General features: G+C 49.3%; 1 protein-coding gene across 2 annotated transcripts; it reads left to right on the top strand.

The window, feature by feature from the left end:
* The first annotated feature begins 2,074 nt into the window (after nucleotides 1–2,074).
* Nucleotides 2,075–15,502, top strand: ITGB7 (integrin subunit beta 7). Of its 2 annotated transcripts, XM_090273245.1 has the most exons (16): nucleotides 2,078–2,157; nucleotides 6,536–6,610; nucleotides 6,966–7,169; nucleotides 8,838–9,039; nucleotides 9,125–9,295; nucleotides 10,036–10,277; nucleotides 10,664–10,822; nucleotides 11,105–11,200; nucleotides 11,351–11,440; nucleotides 12,478–12,624; nucleotides 12,936–13,129; nucleotides 13,466–13,689; nucleotides 13,915–14,134; nucleotides 14,270–14,478; nucleotides 14,795–14,955; nucleotides 15,191–15,502. In XM_090273245.1, the coding sequence occupies exons 3-16, from the start codon at nucleotides 6,969–6,971 to the stop codon at nucleotides 15,278–15,280; spliced, it is 2,406 nt and encodes an 801-aa protein (XP_090129371.1). In that variant the 5' UTR covers nucleotides 2,078–2,157; nucleotides 6,536–6,610; nucleotides 6,966–6,968; the 3' UTR covers nucleotides 15,281–15,502. The 2 variants fall into 2 exon arrangements, with proteins under 2 accessions (XP_090129372.1, XP_090129371.1); XM_090273246.1 differs by lacking the exon at nucleotides 6,536–6,610 and having other exon boundaries at nucleotides 2,075–2,157.
* Nucleotides 15,503–15,763: the final 261 nt, after the last annotated feature.

Here is a 15,763-nt window from a genome sequence, read left to right as displayed (position 1 = left end):
TGAGATGTGACTTCCTTCAGGAGGTCTAGGTGGGGGAAAGGACCGGCTGACCTGAAGAGGGACTGGGTGAGGAGGGCAAGCTCCTAATCTACTGGATTTTTCAGCTTTCACAGGAGAACCAAGAAAATAGGATGTAATGTGCCTGGACAGGAGGGTGGTAGGGGAAGAGTCCACCCTGAGTGCCTGGGCCTTCCACAGCCACCAGTGTGGGTTCTTAGATCTGATCCTATGGACCTCTGAGAAGGCAGAAATGAGCCTCAGAGGGCTTTAAGCTGTCTCCGCCCACAGTTACATATATGTGTATCTCTGCCCTCTGGGGAGGGGGTTCATTGAAGTTTCATTCAGTTCTCATGAGGGTTGCTGGCCCCAGAAGAATAGACCGACAGCCTGTATCTAAGTTATAGTTTGTTTTATACCAACCCCTCACTTCATGAGCTCTTCCACCCTTCATGACTCCATTCTCAACTTAAGTCACTCCCTCTGTCCCTTTGGACACCACTCTTCACCCCACGACCTCCACTCAGCTTCCATGACCCCACTGCTACCTCCTGTCCTAATCCTCCTCCTTGCCAGTCTGTGCCCCACTGCCTTTGGCCTCTACCACTGCACCCCTGCACTCCCTCAACATCACCCCCCCACACACACACATTGTGGTCCACCTTCTCGGGGACAGAGCCTTGCCTACCTTATTCCTGGCTTTCTTCACTTATGACCTGTGCACATGGGAGAGAGGTTAAGGATGTGGAACTAGGGGAGGAGAGAAGAGAGGAAAAGCAGAAGAAGAAAGTGAAAGAAGCTCTAGAGGAAACCACAGGGCCTGGTCATTGCCATGGTAATCTCTGGTTGTGGGGGAAGGGTAAAATGTCCTGTAGCCTGAGGCCAGTTGAAGCCCACCCGGAGAAGAAGCCCCTTCTCCCCAGTTGCTCCCCCCAGCAGCTACGCTCCTAAAATCCACCTGCCATTTACTGAGCCTCTGCTATGAGGGGGGCACTTCGCTAAGTCCTGCCTGAAAGGAGTATTCTTTCTGATAAAGGAGACATACCTGTGAACACACACCTGTTGTCCAGGTCCTTTTCAAAGCTCCCTCTGGTCAAGTGTGGGTGGGGGTGAATATTTTCCAAACCCTGTCTTCCTACAGCCTTCATCCTTGCCCAGGCTCCAGCTCCAGCTGCCATTCCTGTACTCACTGCCTCTCAGGCGGCTTCCTCCACCCCTTTCCCAGACTCCAATACTGCTTTGCCTCCTTGGCCCAGTCTCATTCTCTGAGCCTGGCCTTGTGTCTCTCTCTCAACTTCCCAGCTGTCTGGACCTTGAATTTCTCAAAACCTCTCCACTTTTCACCCCATTACTTCTCATTCACTGATTCTCTCATCAAGCCCTTAGTATGTGCCAGGTTCTCTTCTAAACAATTGATATGAATTATCTCATTAATTCTTAACAGTCCTATAAGTTCCACTTGACTGATGAGAAAATAGCCTCAGGAAGGGTAAATAACTTACCTAAGGTCCCACTACTAGTAAGTGGTATAGAGTCAGGATTTGAATTTGGGCAATCTGGCTCCAGAACCAGTGTTGTTAAGCACATGCTATGATACCGTGGGCACTGGGTTTTCAAAAAGAACAATAGTCACTAATTTCCCCCTCTGTACGGTACTTACTGCCTCCATATATCTTCCTTCCTATCATCTTCTTACATAAGGAAGTGGAGAGATCGTCAACTCTGGAGGCAAGCAGACCTGGATTTGAATCCCAGACCAACCAGTTACTAGCTATGTGACCTTAGGCAGTTTTTATTTCTTACCTCTAAGCCTCAGTATCTACCTTACCTCTAAGCCTCGACATCTGTAAAAGTAGAGAGGCTGGGGAGATATTAACACCGATGTCTTGAGGTTCCTTTGAGGATTAATTATAACATCACGATACACCCAACACCTATTAGGTGCTCAGTAGATGATTTTCCAGATCCCTGTATGTATTGTCAACTCCCTTAGCCCAGTTCTACCTCTATCTGCTCTGCTTTCTAGATCAGTCACCCCCACCACCCCCAAGACTCCCCCACCCCAGCGGGTGTGTCACTTCCTCCTCTGCAGCCTCCCAGATCAGTACACAAAGGCTGCCGCTGCCGCCGCAAGAGGAAAAGGCTGCTCTGCTCGCACCTGTGAGTACCAGGGCACCAGCCCTCCTGCCTCTCCTTACTAGTCCAGGCCCCACCTGGTTTCAACCTCCCTGGAGACAGTTCTGACCTGAGGACACCCAGGATTCAGCTGAAACTTGAGAAATGCTCTGAACTCCTTTCTGCATTCCTAATCCCCCTGTCTTGTTCCCTCCTCCAGTTTCACAAGCCCTCATTCCCTCTATCTCTCTCTCTTACATCGGTTTCCCAAGAATGGGGCTGGAGGGAGGAAAAGGAGGTGAGGGGATGTATGAGTGCTGTCATCTGAGTGCCTGCCATGTGCCTGAGGATTATGTCAAGGTATTCCCCAGTGTTACTCCTCAGCCATCCCTGCTGCCTAATGAGCTCACGGTGTGGGGCTGGGGTGCTGTTCAGCTCAGGCCTCCTCTGTGGCACCTTAGCCATAGATCCCACACTCCCGGGAGACTAGCCCAGTGGCTCAGTTCTCTTTCCTCCTGATGCCTCCGAGTAGGCAGCAGAGGGTCCTGCTTGACTTGGGAAGATCTAGGCGGATTGGGAAGCAGCTCTGTTTCTCAGCCGCTGAGGGAATGCTAGGGTGTGTACTGCAGTCAGAATTGAGTCCAGGAAAATGGGACAACCAGCAGGGAGAGGAGGGAGACTAAAGAAGAGCTCCCCCAAGGAGAGAGAGAGAAAGAGATTAGGTAGAGCCCATTGGGGTTACTTCGGGAGAGGGCACTACTTTCAAAGACAATGGTGTCTGGGTTGGAGGCAAGGAAAGCAGTCAACCAACCACAGGGCCTGACCTGTCTCAGTCCCTGCTCTGCCTCCAGTGCACTGTGTGACTCTGAGCAAGTCACTTACCACTCTGGGATTCAGGTTTCCATTTGTAGAAAAAGAAGGTTGAAGTAGAAGTTTCTGCTGTTCTGTGGTTAGGATCAGAGAGAAAAAGAAGCAAAATAGGACTGTGAAAAAGTGGAGAAAAAACCAGTAGATTAAGAGAAGTGACAAGTCTTGTATCCATAAGGAAGGGCAAACGAGCAGGAGGGGGAAATTAGGAGAAGGGGGTTGGGGTGGACTGTCCAAGGAGACCCAGGGCTCCCTTTAGAGGAGATGAGTGGGGCTTGAGGTTTCTGGGTTTGTCCTATCCGGGAAACCAGTGTGCCATGGGGGCCCCTCCTGTGAGAGATGAGTCAAAAGTGGGCTTTGTGCTACAGCATCTCTAGCCTCCCTGACCACAGGCGTGCAGAGCAAGCAAAGCTGAGGTTACACTGAGGCTGAGCCCTTGGCAGCCTCTCACAGGAGGGTGGAGCCTCTGTTATATATACATTCTACGCTTGAGGTCACAGGTGGTGGGGAGCAGGACAGGATGGTCAACGACTTGGCACCCCACCCCTTCCCCACACTCTGTGCAGAGCATCAGTATTTGAGTGTAGATCCAGGCTGAGGAGGAGGCAGATGGTTCATAACAAAGAGTTAGCTGGCCTTTTTCATACACCAGTGATTGGGATGTAAACTGGTACAGTACCTAAGGCAGTTATGTTAGCAATACTCAGCAATATTACAAATGATTTATTGACCTTACAAATCCTCTTCCAGGAATTTGTCCTACAGATTCACTTGCACTCATGTGAAATAATAAATAAATGAATTTCACTGCAGCATTATTTATAATAGTGAATAATTAGAAATAATTTAAATCCCCATCATAAGAGACTACAATACGATATATCCATGCAATGGAAAACTATATGGCTGTAAAAATGAATAAGGAAGTTCTTAATTTTCTTGGGTAGCAGGGTCTCTAAGAAAAGTAGTTATAAAAGGTAAGATGCAAATCTGTGTAAAGTATTCTACCATTTGTAGAATTCTATCATTTGATTCTTCTATTTGAAGAATATATATACATATATACATGTATATGAATATATGTTCATATTAGTTTATATATGCATAAAACAGTCTCTAGAAAGACTAGAAGTAACAAAAGATAATAATAAATGATGGTTATTCATTTGGAAACAGTTGGATAAGGGCTAGGACTGGGATTTTGATTTTTTTATTGTGGTAAAATACACATAAAATTTGTCATTTTAACCATTTTAAGTGTACAGTTCAGTGGCATCAAGTAATCTCATTATACTGTGCAACTATAAACACTATCTAGTTTCAGAACTTTGTCTTCACCCCAAAATGAAATTACCCGTTAAGTAGTTTCTTTCCATCCTCCCTACCCCCCCACCAACACACTTGCAAACCCCTAAACTATTTTCTGTCTCTATGAATTTGTCTAGACAAGCTATTTCATATAAATGGACTCATAAAATACGTTGTTTTTTTGTGACTGGCTTCATTCACTCAGCATAATGTTTTCAAAGTTCATCCATATTGTAGTATGTGTCAGGATTTCATTCTTTTTTTATGACCAAATAATATCTCATTATATGGATATACCACATTTTGTTTATCTATTCATCAGTTAATGGACATTGGGTTGTTTCTACCTTTTAGTTATGAACATCCATGTACAAATTTTGGTTTGAAAACTTGTTTTCAATTATTTTAGGACTATACCAAGGAGTGAAATCGTAAGATCAAAGGGTAATTCTATGTTTTAAGTTATTAAAGAATCACCAAACTGTTTTCCACAGTGGTTGTACCATTTTACATTCCCACCAGCAACAATAAAAGTCCCATTTTCTCTACACCCTCATCAACATTTATGTCCATTTTTTTTATTACAGACACTCTAGAGAGTTTAAAGTGGTACCTCATTGTGGCTTTGATTTGCATTTCTCCTATAGCTAATGATGTTGAGCATCTTTTTATGTACTTGTTGGCCATTTGTCTATCTTCTTTAAATAAATGTCTATTTAAATTCTTTGCCCATTTAAAAAATAGGGTTGTCTTTTTGTTTTGAGTTGTAAGAGTTCTTTATATATACTGGATATTTATTAGATATATGATTTGCAAATATTTTCTTTTTAAATCTTTATTTATTGATTTTAGAGAGAGAGAAAGAAGAAAAGAGAGAAACATTGACATGGTATTCCACTTATTTATGCATTAACTTATGCATTAATTAATTCTTGTATGTGCCCTGACTAGGGATCAAACCCACAACCTTGGCATATCAGGACAACACTATAACCAACTGAGCTACCCTACCTGGCTGGGGCCTGATTTGCAAGTATTTTCTCCCATTATGTTGCCTGTCATTTCACTCTCTTGATAGTGTTTGATGCATAAAAGTTTTAACTTTTGATGAAGTCCAATTGATCTATTTTTTCTTTTGTTGCTTGTGCTTTCAATTGTATTTATTTATTTTTAGAGAAAGGGGAGGGGAGGGAGGCAGAGATGGGGAGAAACATCGATGTGAGAGAGAAACATCGCTCGGTTTGCCTCTTGCATGCCCCCAACTGGGGACCTGGCCTGCAACCGAGGCATGTGCCCTGACTAGTAATCAAACTGGCAGCCTTCAGGTTTGCAGGTTGGTACTCAATCCACTGAACCACACCTGCCAGGGCTGCTGTGCTTTTGATGTCATAACTAAGAATCCATTGCCAAGTCCAAAATCATGAAGATTTACCCCTACATTTTTTCCTAAGAGCTTATAGTTTAAGCACTTCTTTTAGGCCTTTGACTCATTTTCAGTTAATTTTTATATGCGTTGTGAGGTAGGAGTCCAACGTCATTATTCTACATGTGGTTATCCAGTCATCTCAGCACCATTTGTTGAAGACTATTTTTTCCTTGTTGAATGATTTGGCACCTTTGTTAAAAATTAACTGACCATAAACAAATGGGTTTATTTCTGGACTCTCAATTCTATTCCATGAATCTATATGCTGGTGGGAAGTGGGAGTCCTCCTAATTTGTTTTTTTCAAGATTGTTCTGGCTATTCATGCAATTTCATATAAATTTTAGAATCAGCTTTTCCATTTCTGTTTTTTAAAAAAAGGCCATTGGGATTTAACTTTTTGGTTTTTAAAGCATGGTAATGGATGCCTGTTCAAAATTTTAATAAGTTTTTTAAAATTAGAAATTTCCCTGGTCTTCCCTAGGGGTCATGCCTTCAGGCTCACTCATTTCCCCCTCTAGATGCCCTTTGTATAAAGAGAAAACTTTACCACCCCTGCCCTTCCTTCCTCTGATATCTCAGACCTTTAGAAAGTTCTTACAATCTAACCTTTATTCTACTTGCTACCAAGTCAGTCAAATACAGCCAACCTTCCCTGCCTCTTTCTCATGCTCCTTCATCTACTTTAGCTTTCTTTCTTCCCATTCTCACTCCCTGACTCCCCACCTTATTCAGAGCCTCTGACCCTCTTCCCTTATATAGAATCCAAGATTATAAAAGCTACAAGAGCTGTCGATTGATTATTCAATGCCGTCACTTTACAGATGTGGAAACTAAGGCCCAGAGAGAGTCCAACTTGCCATACAGCCAGTGAATGACTGAAGCAGGATCAGAATCTGGTCTGTTTCCTCCTGTTTGGTTGTATTTCCACACAACTTAGAACCTTGGTGAATAGACCTGTGTGTAGACCTTAGTGCCTCCAGGCCCAGTCTGCAGACTCTTGGTTAGGCCATTTTGCCCACCTTGGCCTCTTGAAGTCTGCACACAGGTGGGATGGCTCTTCTCCAAGCTCCCTACCATGGCCTGGTACTAGCTCCTTCCTGCCATTTTGAAGAAATTGCTGAATCCACAGGGGGAAGTGAAACTATGAGGGGAGATAAAGAGTAGGGGTAGAGTTTTGAGAGTGACAACCACAGGCTATGTTTAGAGGCCCTCCCTAATGACCTACATTTCCCCCTTTATATCCTATTGCAGACCATGGTGGCTTTGTCAATGGTCCTTGTTTTCCTGCTGGTTCTGAGCAGAAGTGAGGGTGAACTGGATGCCAAGATCTCATCCCCAGGGGAGGCCACAGAATGGAGGGATCCTGATCAGTCCCTGCCAGGATCCTGCCAGCCAGCCTCCTCCTGCCAGAAGTGCATTCTCTCACATCCAAGCTGTGCATGGTGCAAGCAACTGGTAAAAATGGGCCTGTAGCCTTTGAGCCACGTGTAGGTGTATGTGCAGCCTGGATATATATATATATATATGATTGTGTGGGCACATGTATGGTTTTCCTGAGTATACTCTGCAGACCTGTGTGAGACTGACTTTATGCACATAGGGCCCTTGTGTGTGATTATATGCATGTACAGTTATGTCTGTATTGTGTATATATGGACAAGACTTAAGACTATGAATTTGGAGGAAATATGTTCTTGTTGGAACTGATTTTTGTGTATAGGTAGAGGCATTTATTGTATACATGTGAAGAAGTGTCAGCTTGGGCTGCCGTAACAAAATACCATTGACTGGGTGGCTTAAGCAACAGGAATTTATTTCTCACAGTTCTTGAGGCTGGAAAGTCCAAGGCCTAGGTATCAGCACATTTGGTTCCTGGTGAGAACTCACTTCCTGGCTTGCAGATGGGCTGCAGATAAGCTCTCTTGTGTCTCTTCTTATAAGGGCACTAATCCCATCATGGGGGTTCTACCCTGATGACCTCATCTACCCCTAATTTCTTCCCAGAGGCCCTATTTTCAAATACTACCACATTGGGGGTTAATTCATAACAGACAGTGCATGATTGGGTCTCTGACTTGGTGTTGGGGGGCAGCGGGTGCCTTCCTAAGTATGTATCAGCCTGTGACTGCGAAGGTAGAAGGGAAGGAGTTGGAAACCTGATGGGTCTGGGCAAAAGGCATGAGCTACCTCAGTGGCCAAGAAGGATCTTGGGGAGCGAGCGTCTCTCCGGCTGGTCAAACAAGGCTGTTCTTTGTTTATGTCTTGAAGAGACAGGGCTCATTGGTGGTGGAACATGAGGGGTGCCTGAGATGGGTGTGGGGTAGAACACTCACAGCGAAATGGAAAGTTAGATAAGAGTTGAGGGCAAACTCACTAGAAAGCAGAGCTACAAAGGTTGAGTAGGCCCAGGAGAAAGGCACATAGCGAATCTGAGAGGACCGGAAGACTCAGTCTGTAGTAGACAGAACAGAGGTGCCAGGCGGGGGCTCTTGGGACAGGCGGGTATATATTTGCCTCCCTCAATCCCCAGACCAGAGGCTGGCACCTGGGCCAGCTGAGAAGCCACTCTAACCATTTCCTTCCTCTGCGGCTTCCCAGCCAGTCCCAGGGGTACCACATATTAAGGGGAATAGAGTTTCCTCTTCTGTCCCTATTCTTTTTGTCTTCCCAGGGAATGTGGGTCTTAGCCTGCTCCCCTTCCCATTTGGGCCCAATCAAGCAGGGGAGTTTGGACTGAGATAAGGCTCCTCCTGTTTTGTGTGTGTGTGTGTGTGTGTGTGTGTGTGTGTTTGTGTGTGTGTGTGTGTGAGGTCCCTGAGATTTTTAACAGGAAGTCTGTGGCCCTAGTGGGAGGGGAAGGGTAGGTGGCTGGGGAAGGAGGGGAGTGGAGATAAGAAAGGAGAAGGGAGGGTGCTATAGGAAGTGGGCTCTGACAAGGAAGAAAGGATCGGGGTTCAAGGATAGCTGTAGAAGGAAGGGGAGGGGAGGGAAACAGAAGGGATCAAGGAGGGGAGGGGTTAGACAGTGGCTAGTATTGCTGGCTTGGAGCAGGGCTGAGGGGTCAGCGTGCGCCCAGTGGGGCAGGGGGTACTATGGTCCCGACGCCCTACCCTTGCGGTGCAGAACTTCACGGCGTCTGGGGAGGCAGAGGAGCGGCGCTGCGCCAGGCGTGAGGAGCTGCTAGCTCGGGGTTGCTCCCCTGGGGAATTGGAGGAACCCCGCGGCCAGCAGGAGGTGCTGCAGGACAAGCCACTCAGCCAGGGTGCCCTGGGCGAGGGGGCCACCCAGCTGGCACCACAGCGGGTGCGGGTCACGTTGCGTCCGGGTGAGTGAGGAGCGGCAGGGTCGGGGCAGAGGTCTGGGCGCAGAACAAACTCGCCCTGCTGATCCCGCTCCCACTGCCACCCTAGGGGAGCCCCAGCAGCTCCAGGTCCGCTTCCTCCGTGCAGAAGGATACCCTGTGGACCTGTACTACCTTATGGACCTGAGCTACTCCATGAAGGACGACCTGGAGTTCGTGCGCCAGCTCGGGCACGCCCTGCTGGTGCGACTGCAGGAGGTCACCCATTCTGTGCGCATTGGTGAGCGCAGCGCTGCCCCACTACCTGCCAGCTCTCTGCCTCTAACTTCAACCGCTGCCTTAGTCTCTGCCAACGTCCTAAACACACAAAGGCCCCACCTGCCCTCTCCCAGGTTTTAACAGGCCACAAGTTGCTGACATCTCTCTGTAAAGACATCATCTTCTAGGTCAGAGCTGGAGGGGATTTGAGAGATTGTCCAGTAGGACAACCCATTTTACAGGGAGGGCAACTGGAAGCCCAGAGTCTGGAAAGACTGTGTTCAGACAGCTCCCAGGGTTCAGGCAGTGCCCTAGACCTACCAACTCAGATCCTTCCCTGATACTACTGTCTCTGCCCTGTGTCTCTTGGACAAGGTCTAAATGCCACTGTCTCTGGCTGCACACTCTGCACTCATCTTTTTCTGTTCACAATCCCCTCTTTTTCTTCATGCTGCTACTACATCCTACACCCCACCTTCTTCCTCTGCTTTCAGGAAACCCCTGCCTGACCCCTGCTGTATCCTCCTCTTAATCTCCTCCATTTCCCCACTTCCCTGAGTTGGTGGATTCAGCCCTACACCCCCCCCCCCCACCAGGTACTGGGTCCCTGCCCTCTAGCAACGCTTGGCCCTAATTACTCCTCTAGGACCACCCCCAACTCTCCGTGATCTCCTCCCTTCCTAGTCCTCAGCAGTGGCCCTTCCATCCTGCTGCTGTGGTCCAGAGACTTCTGGCACAGTTTTCATGTTTTCCCCCTCCCAGGCTTTGGCTCCTTCGTGGACAAAACGGTGCTGCCCTTTGTGAGCACAGTGCCCTCCAAGCTTCGCCACCCCTGCCCCACCCGGCTGGAGCGCTGCCAACCGCCCTTCAGCTTTCACCATGTGCTGTCTCTGACCGGGGATGCTAAGGCCTTCGAGCGGGAGGTGGGGCGCCAAAGTGTTTCTGGCAACCTGGACTCACCTGAAGGGGGCTTTGATGCCATTCTGCAGGCTGCACTCTGCCAGGTGAGGCGAGGGTAGGGACCTGAATCTGAAGGACAGTTTGGGGCCAAGACTGCCACCTGTGGTTGTGCAGTACACAGTTCTAGGGGGTGTCGTTTGTATCATGGTCACTGCAGTTCGCTTATTTATTTTGACAATTTCCTAGTAAACTGAAGTAAAATATCTTGAGGAAGAGGTATGTGTTTCTAATTCACAGGAAGGCCTCCACTAGCAGCAACCCTGTTTGAGGGCTAGGGGAAAGAAGCAGGGAGAAGGAGGCTGTGGTGTAGGCAAACTGACTCAGAAAGCTGACTCAGAATGAGTCTGGCCAAGTCCTTGGCTCACATCGCCAGTTGGGGTGGCCCAAGGGCCACACCCATATGCACAGCCTACCCCCCACCCCACCCCAGGAGCAGATTGGCTGGAGAAATGTGTCTCGGCTGCTGGTGTTCACTTCAGATGACACATTCCACACAGCTGGGGATGGGAAGTTGGGTGGCATTTTCATGCCCAGTGATGGGCACTGCCACTTGGACAGCAATGGCCTCTACAGTCGCAGCCCAGAGTTTGTGAGTCTCTACCCTCGCCCAGGCCCTCCCTATCTGAGGCACACCTCCTTTCCTCCCAGGCCCCCCCAACCCCCAGCATCATTCTCCTTACTGGTAAGCCCCCAGCTGTCTTCCCCAGCAGTTCCACCCCCTTGCTCAGACTCCCTAGCCCCTCCCTCCCTCACAAGGCCCCAGGGCTCCTCTTTCTGGTGGAACCCCAGTTTCTGGACTTCCCTGGCTGAGGGCACCTTGCATGTTGTGGAGGACCTGTGGTGCTTACTTTGTGCCCACTCCTTGCTCCAGGACTACCCCTCTGTGGGTCAGGTAGCGCAGGCTCTCTCTGCAGCAAACATCCAGCCCATCTTTGCTGTCACCAGTCCCACACTGCCTGTCTACCAGGTAAGAGCTGCCTGAATGTCAGGCTCTCCTACCCTGAGCCTCCCTGAGATCCATTCTCCTCTCCCCTACATGCCCTCCTTCCAGACCCCCAGAAGCCCATTTCCCTGGAGTTGTGACCCACCCAATTTCCCTTAACTTCTCATAATTCAGGAGCTGAGTAAGCTGATTCCTAAGTCCGCAGTGGGGGAGCTGAGTGAGAACTCCAGCAATGTGGTACAGCTCATCATGGACGCTTATAATGTGAGGCGCCAGGGTGGGGGAGAATGGCGAGGGCAGGTGTTGGGGCAAGGCAGGACAGGGCCCTCAGGAGGAGTGGCAGAACTAAGAGGGAATAATCACTTTTTGGGTAGCACTCCACAACTCCTAACCTGCAGTGTGCATATGGCTGTCATTAAAATAGTTCATTCACTCACTCAATCTTACATTCATAAATCTTAAGTGTCTGATTTGATTTGCGCAGAGAAAGGAACCCAGCTCTGGGCAAGGAAGGAGAGTAATAGTCATTGAGCTTTTATTGCATGCCAAGCACTCTCCTAAGTGCACATACTGTTTGCTATCTCATTTAACCCCACTGAAACCCCTGCTTGGTAACGATTACCATCCCTATTTTATAGATGGGGACACAGATACAAGGAGACTAAGTGACTTGCCCAAGGTCACACAGACAAAAGATAGAAGGGCTCGGACTTGTCCGCTAGTCAGTCTGTACATAAAGAATGTAACATCTGGAGCCTGCTTTCATTAAACTTATAAACAATTCAGATATTCTTCACAAGAACCATAGAATTTTATAGGTGGAAGGGACCATAAAAATTCCTAAGTGTTTCTTGGGTTTATGTCTTATCTCTGTAACCAGACTATAGGTTTCTTGATGACAGGAGCCATGTCTTGAAACTGGTGAGAAAATCTGAGACAGTATCAAATTTCCCAGGACAAAGTCTGGGAGACGTGCCCTTTAGACCTTGCATATGCATGGGCCTGATCTGGAATTTGAAAACACAGCCACTGCACATAGACAGCGCCTGGCCAGCCCCTGACCCCCTGCAGCCCCTTGCTGCAGCTGCACAGAAACGTTGTTAGAGGCCTTGGATCCCCCTGCACCCCCCTCTAATCTCTCACAGGTTCTTCCTCCAGAAATACCTCCAGAGTAGGTAGAATGGAAGGAGCCCCAAGGTGGGCTGAGGGCAGGGTTTCTGGCAGAATTTGGGAAGGCTGGAGAGGGCATGAGGTGGTGTCAGAGTCCTACCTTCATGTGGTTACTCATTCTCTTCCCACAGAGCCTGTCATCTACTGTGACCCTGGAACACTCTCCACTCCCTCCGGGGGTCCACATATCTTACGAATCTCAGTGTGGCGGTCATGAGAAGAGGGATGGTGAGGCTGGGGACCGGGGCCAGTGCAACCATGTCCGAATCAACCAGACGGTGAGAGCCAGTCAAGATAGGCAGAAGGAAGGAAGTGGGCGTGGGAGTGGGAAATTGAGGCAGACAGGAAAAAGATGGGAGGCGGGCACAGAGAACAATGCAAAAGCATAGGGCAGCCCTCTATCCATCCTTTCCCAAGGGGTTTAATGAGTGGCTTCCTCAAGAATGTTGCTAGCAGATGGGTGTTAGCATGACCTTGTCCCTGAATTTACTAAGGAGTAGGGTTCTGGATGACCAAGGTTTGGTGTGTGCATGTGTGCACATAGGCACGTGCATGATCTTAGCCTGATTTCTGCTCATCCTGCCCTCAGGTGAATTTTTTGGTTACTCTCCAAGCTCTCGACTGCCTCCCAGAGCCCCATCTTCTGAGGTTCCGAGTTCTTGGCTTCTCAGAGGAGCTGACTGTGGAGTTGCATACTCTGTGTGATTGTAATTGTAGTGACAGCCAGCTCCAAGCTCCCCACTGCAGTGATGGCCAGGGGCACCTACAATGCGGGGTGTGCAGGTAAGGGCCTCTTGCTTCCCTTCACCTATGTGGCTCCCCACAAATACAGCGCCTGTATTCCTCCTCCTCCCACCCCTCCACTGGTATCTCTAGACAAGTTTTACCTAGATATCCCGAGACTGTATCCTGATTTTCCTCTCCTGAAGCTTCTCAGATATGCCGAGACCCTCCCCTCCACCAGGACTCCCTCTGCTTTTACTCCTCGGTGCTTCACTATATTCTACATCCCTTCAGCCACTCATCTCTTTCCAATTCTCGTGAGATCCTGGGAAAGACAGGGCAAGGGATGGTCAAACTGTCTGACCCACCTTTCCCACCCTTGCCTTCCCCTCCCAGCTGTGCTCCAGGCCGCCTGGGTCGGCTCTGTGAGTGCTCTAAGGCTGAGCTGTCCTCCCCGGATCTTGAATCTGGGTGCCGGGAACCCAATGGAACAGGGCCGCTGTGCAGTGGGAAGGGATGGTGCCAGTGTGGACGCTGCAGCTGCGGTGGACAGAGCTCTGGGCGCCTGTGCGAGTGTGATGATGCCAGCTGTGAGCGACATGAGGGCATCCTCTGTGGAGGTACTTGGGGACTTTTGGAAGGGTGGTGTCAGAGTGGTTCTTGCAAGGGTATTTAAGCTCTAGCACCTTCAAGGCACTAAGGGCAGGTATCAGAGATCATGGTACAGGAGTTGGAGCCTGCATCTGGGAGGGAATTGGATGCACAGGACCAGACCAACTCTAAGGCTGTGACATCCATTGTGCGTGGGGAATATGGTTCTCAGCCTGTGCATGACTCTGTTCCAGGCTTTGGCCACTGCCGATGTGGCAAGTGTCACTGTCACGCCAACCACACGGGCACAGCATGTGAGTGCAGCGGGGACATGGATGGCTGTATGAGTCCTGAAGGAGAACTCTGCAGTGGGCGTGGACACTGCAGATGCAACCGCTGCCAGTGCTTGGACGGCTACTACGGTGCCCTATGTGACCAGTGCCCAGGCTGCAAGACCCCATGCGAGAGACACAGGTGAGGTCTTAGGTCTTATGTTCTGCGAGCAGGGGCACAGTGCGACTCACTAAGCCACTGCCACCTGCTTGCTTTCCTGCATGTGGTATGGGTGACAATCGCCCAGTTGGTAACTTATTGGCATATACTGGACAGGGACTGTGCAGAGTGTGGAACCTTTGGGACTGGTCCCCTGGCCACCAATTGCAGCACGGCTTGTGCCCATGCCAACGTGACTCTGACTTTGGCCCCTATCCTGGATGATGGCTGGTGCAAAGAGCGGACCCTGGACAACCAACTGTTCTTCTTCCTGGTGGAGGATGAAGTTGGAGGCAGGGTCATGCTGAGAGTGAGACCCCCAGAAAGTAAGTGGGCAGGGAGGCCTTTGATATGCCAGATGGAGCCCTGGAAGTTTGAAAGGTAGGGCTCCAGAACTCAGGTTGGGGAGGTAAAAATAAGGAACCAGGGCAGGGGTTGAAGCAGAGCTGTGAATCCAGGCAAAAGTGGAGGTGATGGGCCAAGAGGACAAGGCTAAGGAACTAGGCACTGAAGATAACCCTGCTGGGTTCCCTTTGACAGGTAGGGCTGGGGAGGTTGGATGGAGCGGCACACAGACTGTGGGCAGCTGTTGATCAATCCTTATGCCCCAGTCACCAAGTCTGTGTTGTTTCACCCCCATAGAGGGAGCGGACCACACCCAGGCCATTGTGCTAGGCTGCGTGGGGGGCATTGTGGCAGTGGGACTGGGGCTGGTCCTGGCTTACCGGCTTTCAGTGGAAATCTATGACCGCCGAGAATACAATCGCTTTGAGAAGGAGCGGCAGCAGCTAAAGTGGAGCCAGGTGAGACTGCATCATAGCTCACTGGGCTGGGTCTGACTTGCTTCCTTTGGTTAGGTCCTCTTTGCTTTCTCACTCCACCCTCAGACAATTCCTCCCACCAAGGTATATGGAGCCTGTCCCACCCCTCTGCTCATTTCTGTCAGCTCCTGGGGTCTGGCTCTAGTTCTACGTTGGCTCTCAAGACTAGATAAAGGAGTCCTGAGACTGCCTCATCATTCCCAACCCCTTTTTCCAGGACAACAATCCTCTCTACAAAAGTGCCATCACGACCACTGTCAACCCCCACTTTCAAGAGACCACAGCGATGGAAAGTACTCTTCAGTGAAAGGTGTAGGGATACTCACCCCAGGGTTGTTCTTGCTATGAAGATGGTGGGAATTGGGGGTATGGGGGTCTGTCAGGCAGCAGCCTGGCAGGAGACTAATCACCACCTACTTCATTCTTATTGACACCCAAGTGGGCTGCCTCCTACTGCAACCTTGCTTCCCTACCTCATGAGGATTGGGGGTTACCCCACCGATGGATGAAATAAAAATGTCTCATTTCAGATTGTAGACATTCATTTGCTTTACCCCAAAGCCAAAGCAGCCTTTGCCTTTTGCCACCTAAGGGCAGGGAGAGGTGGTTAATCTTGAATGTGCTGGACAGCCATGTGGTTGCCTGGGAAGCAGCTGGTGGTCCAGGACAGTGAATTCCCAAGGCTGGAGAAGCACAGACCACACATTCACAAACATTGTCTCCTCTGGTTGCTGTTATCTAACCTCATTCTGTCCTGTTCTGCAAGGTTTTTTCCTCTTAATGAGAACTG

This window comes from Furipterus horrens, unplaced genomic scaffold (genome assembly GCF_987537825.1).
Source record: "Furipterus horrens unplaced genomic scaffold, mFurHor1.1.pri manual_scaffold_4, whole genome shotgun sequence".
NCBI lineage: Eukaryota > Metazoa > Chordata > Mammalia > Chiroptera > Furipteridae > Furipterus > Furipterus horrens.
This window is presented reverse-complemented; position numbering and strand designations above follow the sequence as displayed.

Coding starts and splice junctions, on each gene's coding strand:
- ITGB7 (XM_090273246.1), top strand. CDS start 6,969: ATGGTGGCTTTGTCAATGGTCCTTGTTTTCCTGCTGGTTCTGAGCAGA. Junction 7,170..8,837: donor GTGCATGGTGCAAGCAACTG/GTAAAAATGGGC, acceptor CTTGCGGTGCAG/AACTTCACGGCGTCTGGGGA. Junction 13,130..13,465: donor CTACAATGCGGGGTGTGCAG/GTAAGGGCCTCT, acceptor TTCCCCTCCCAG/CTGTGCTCCAGGCCGCCTGG.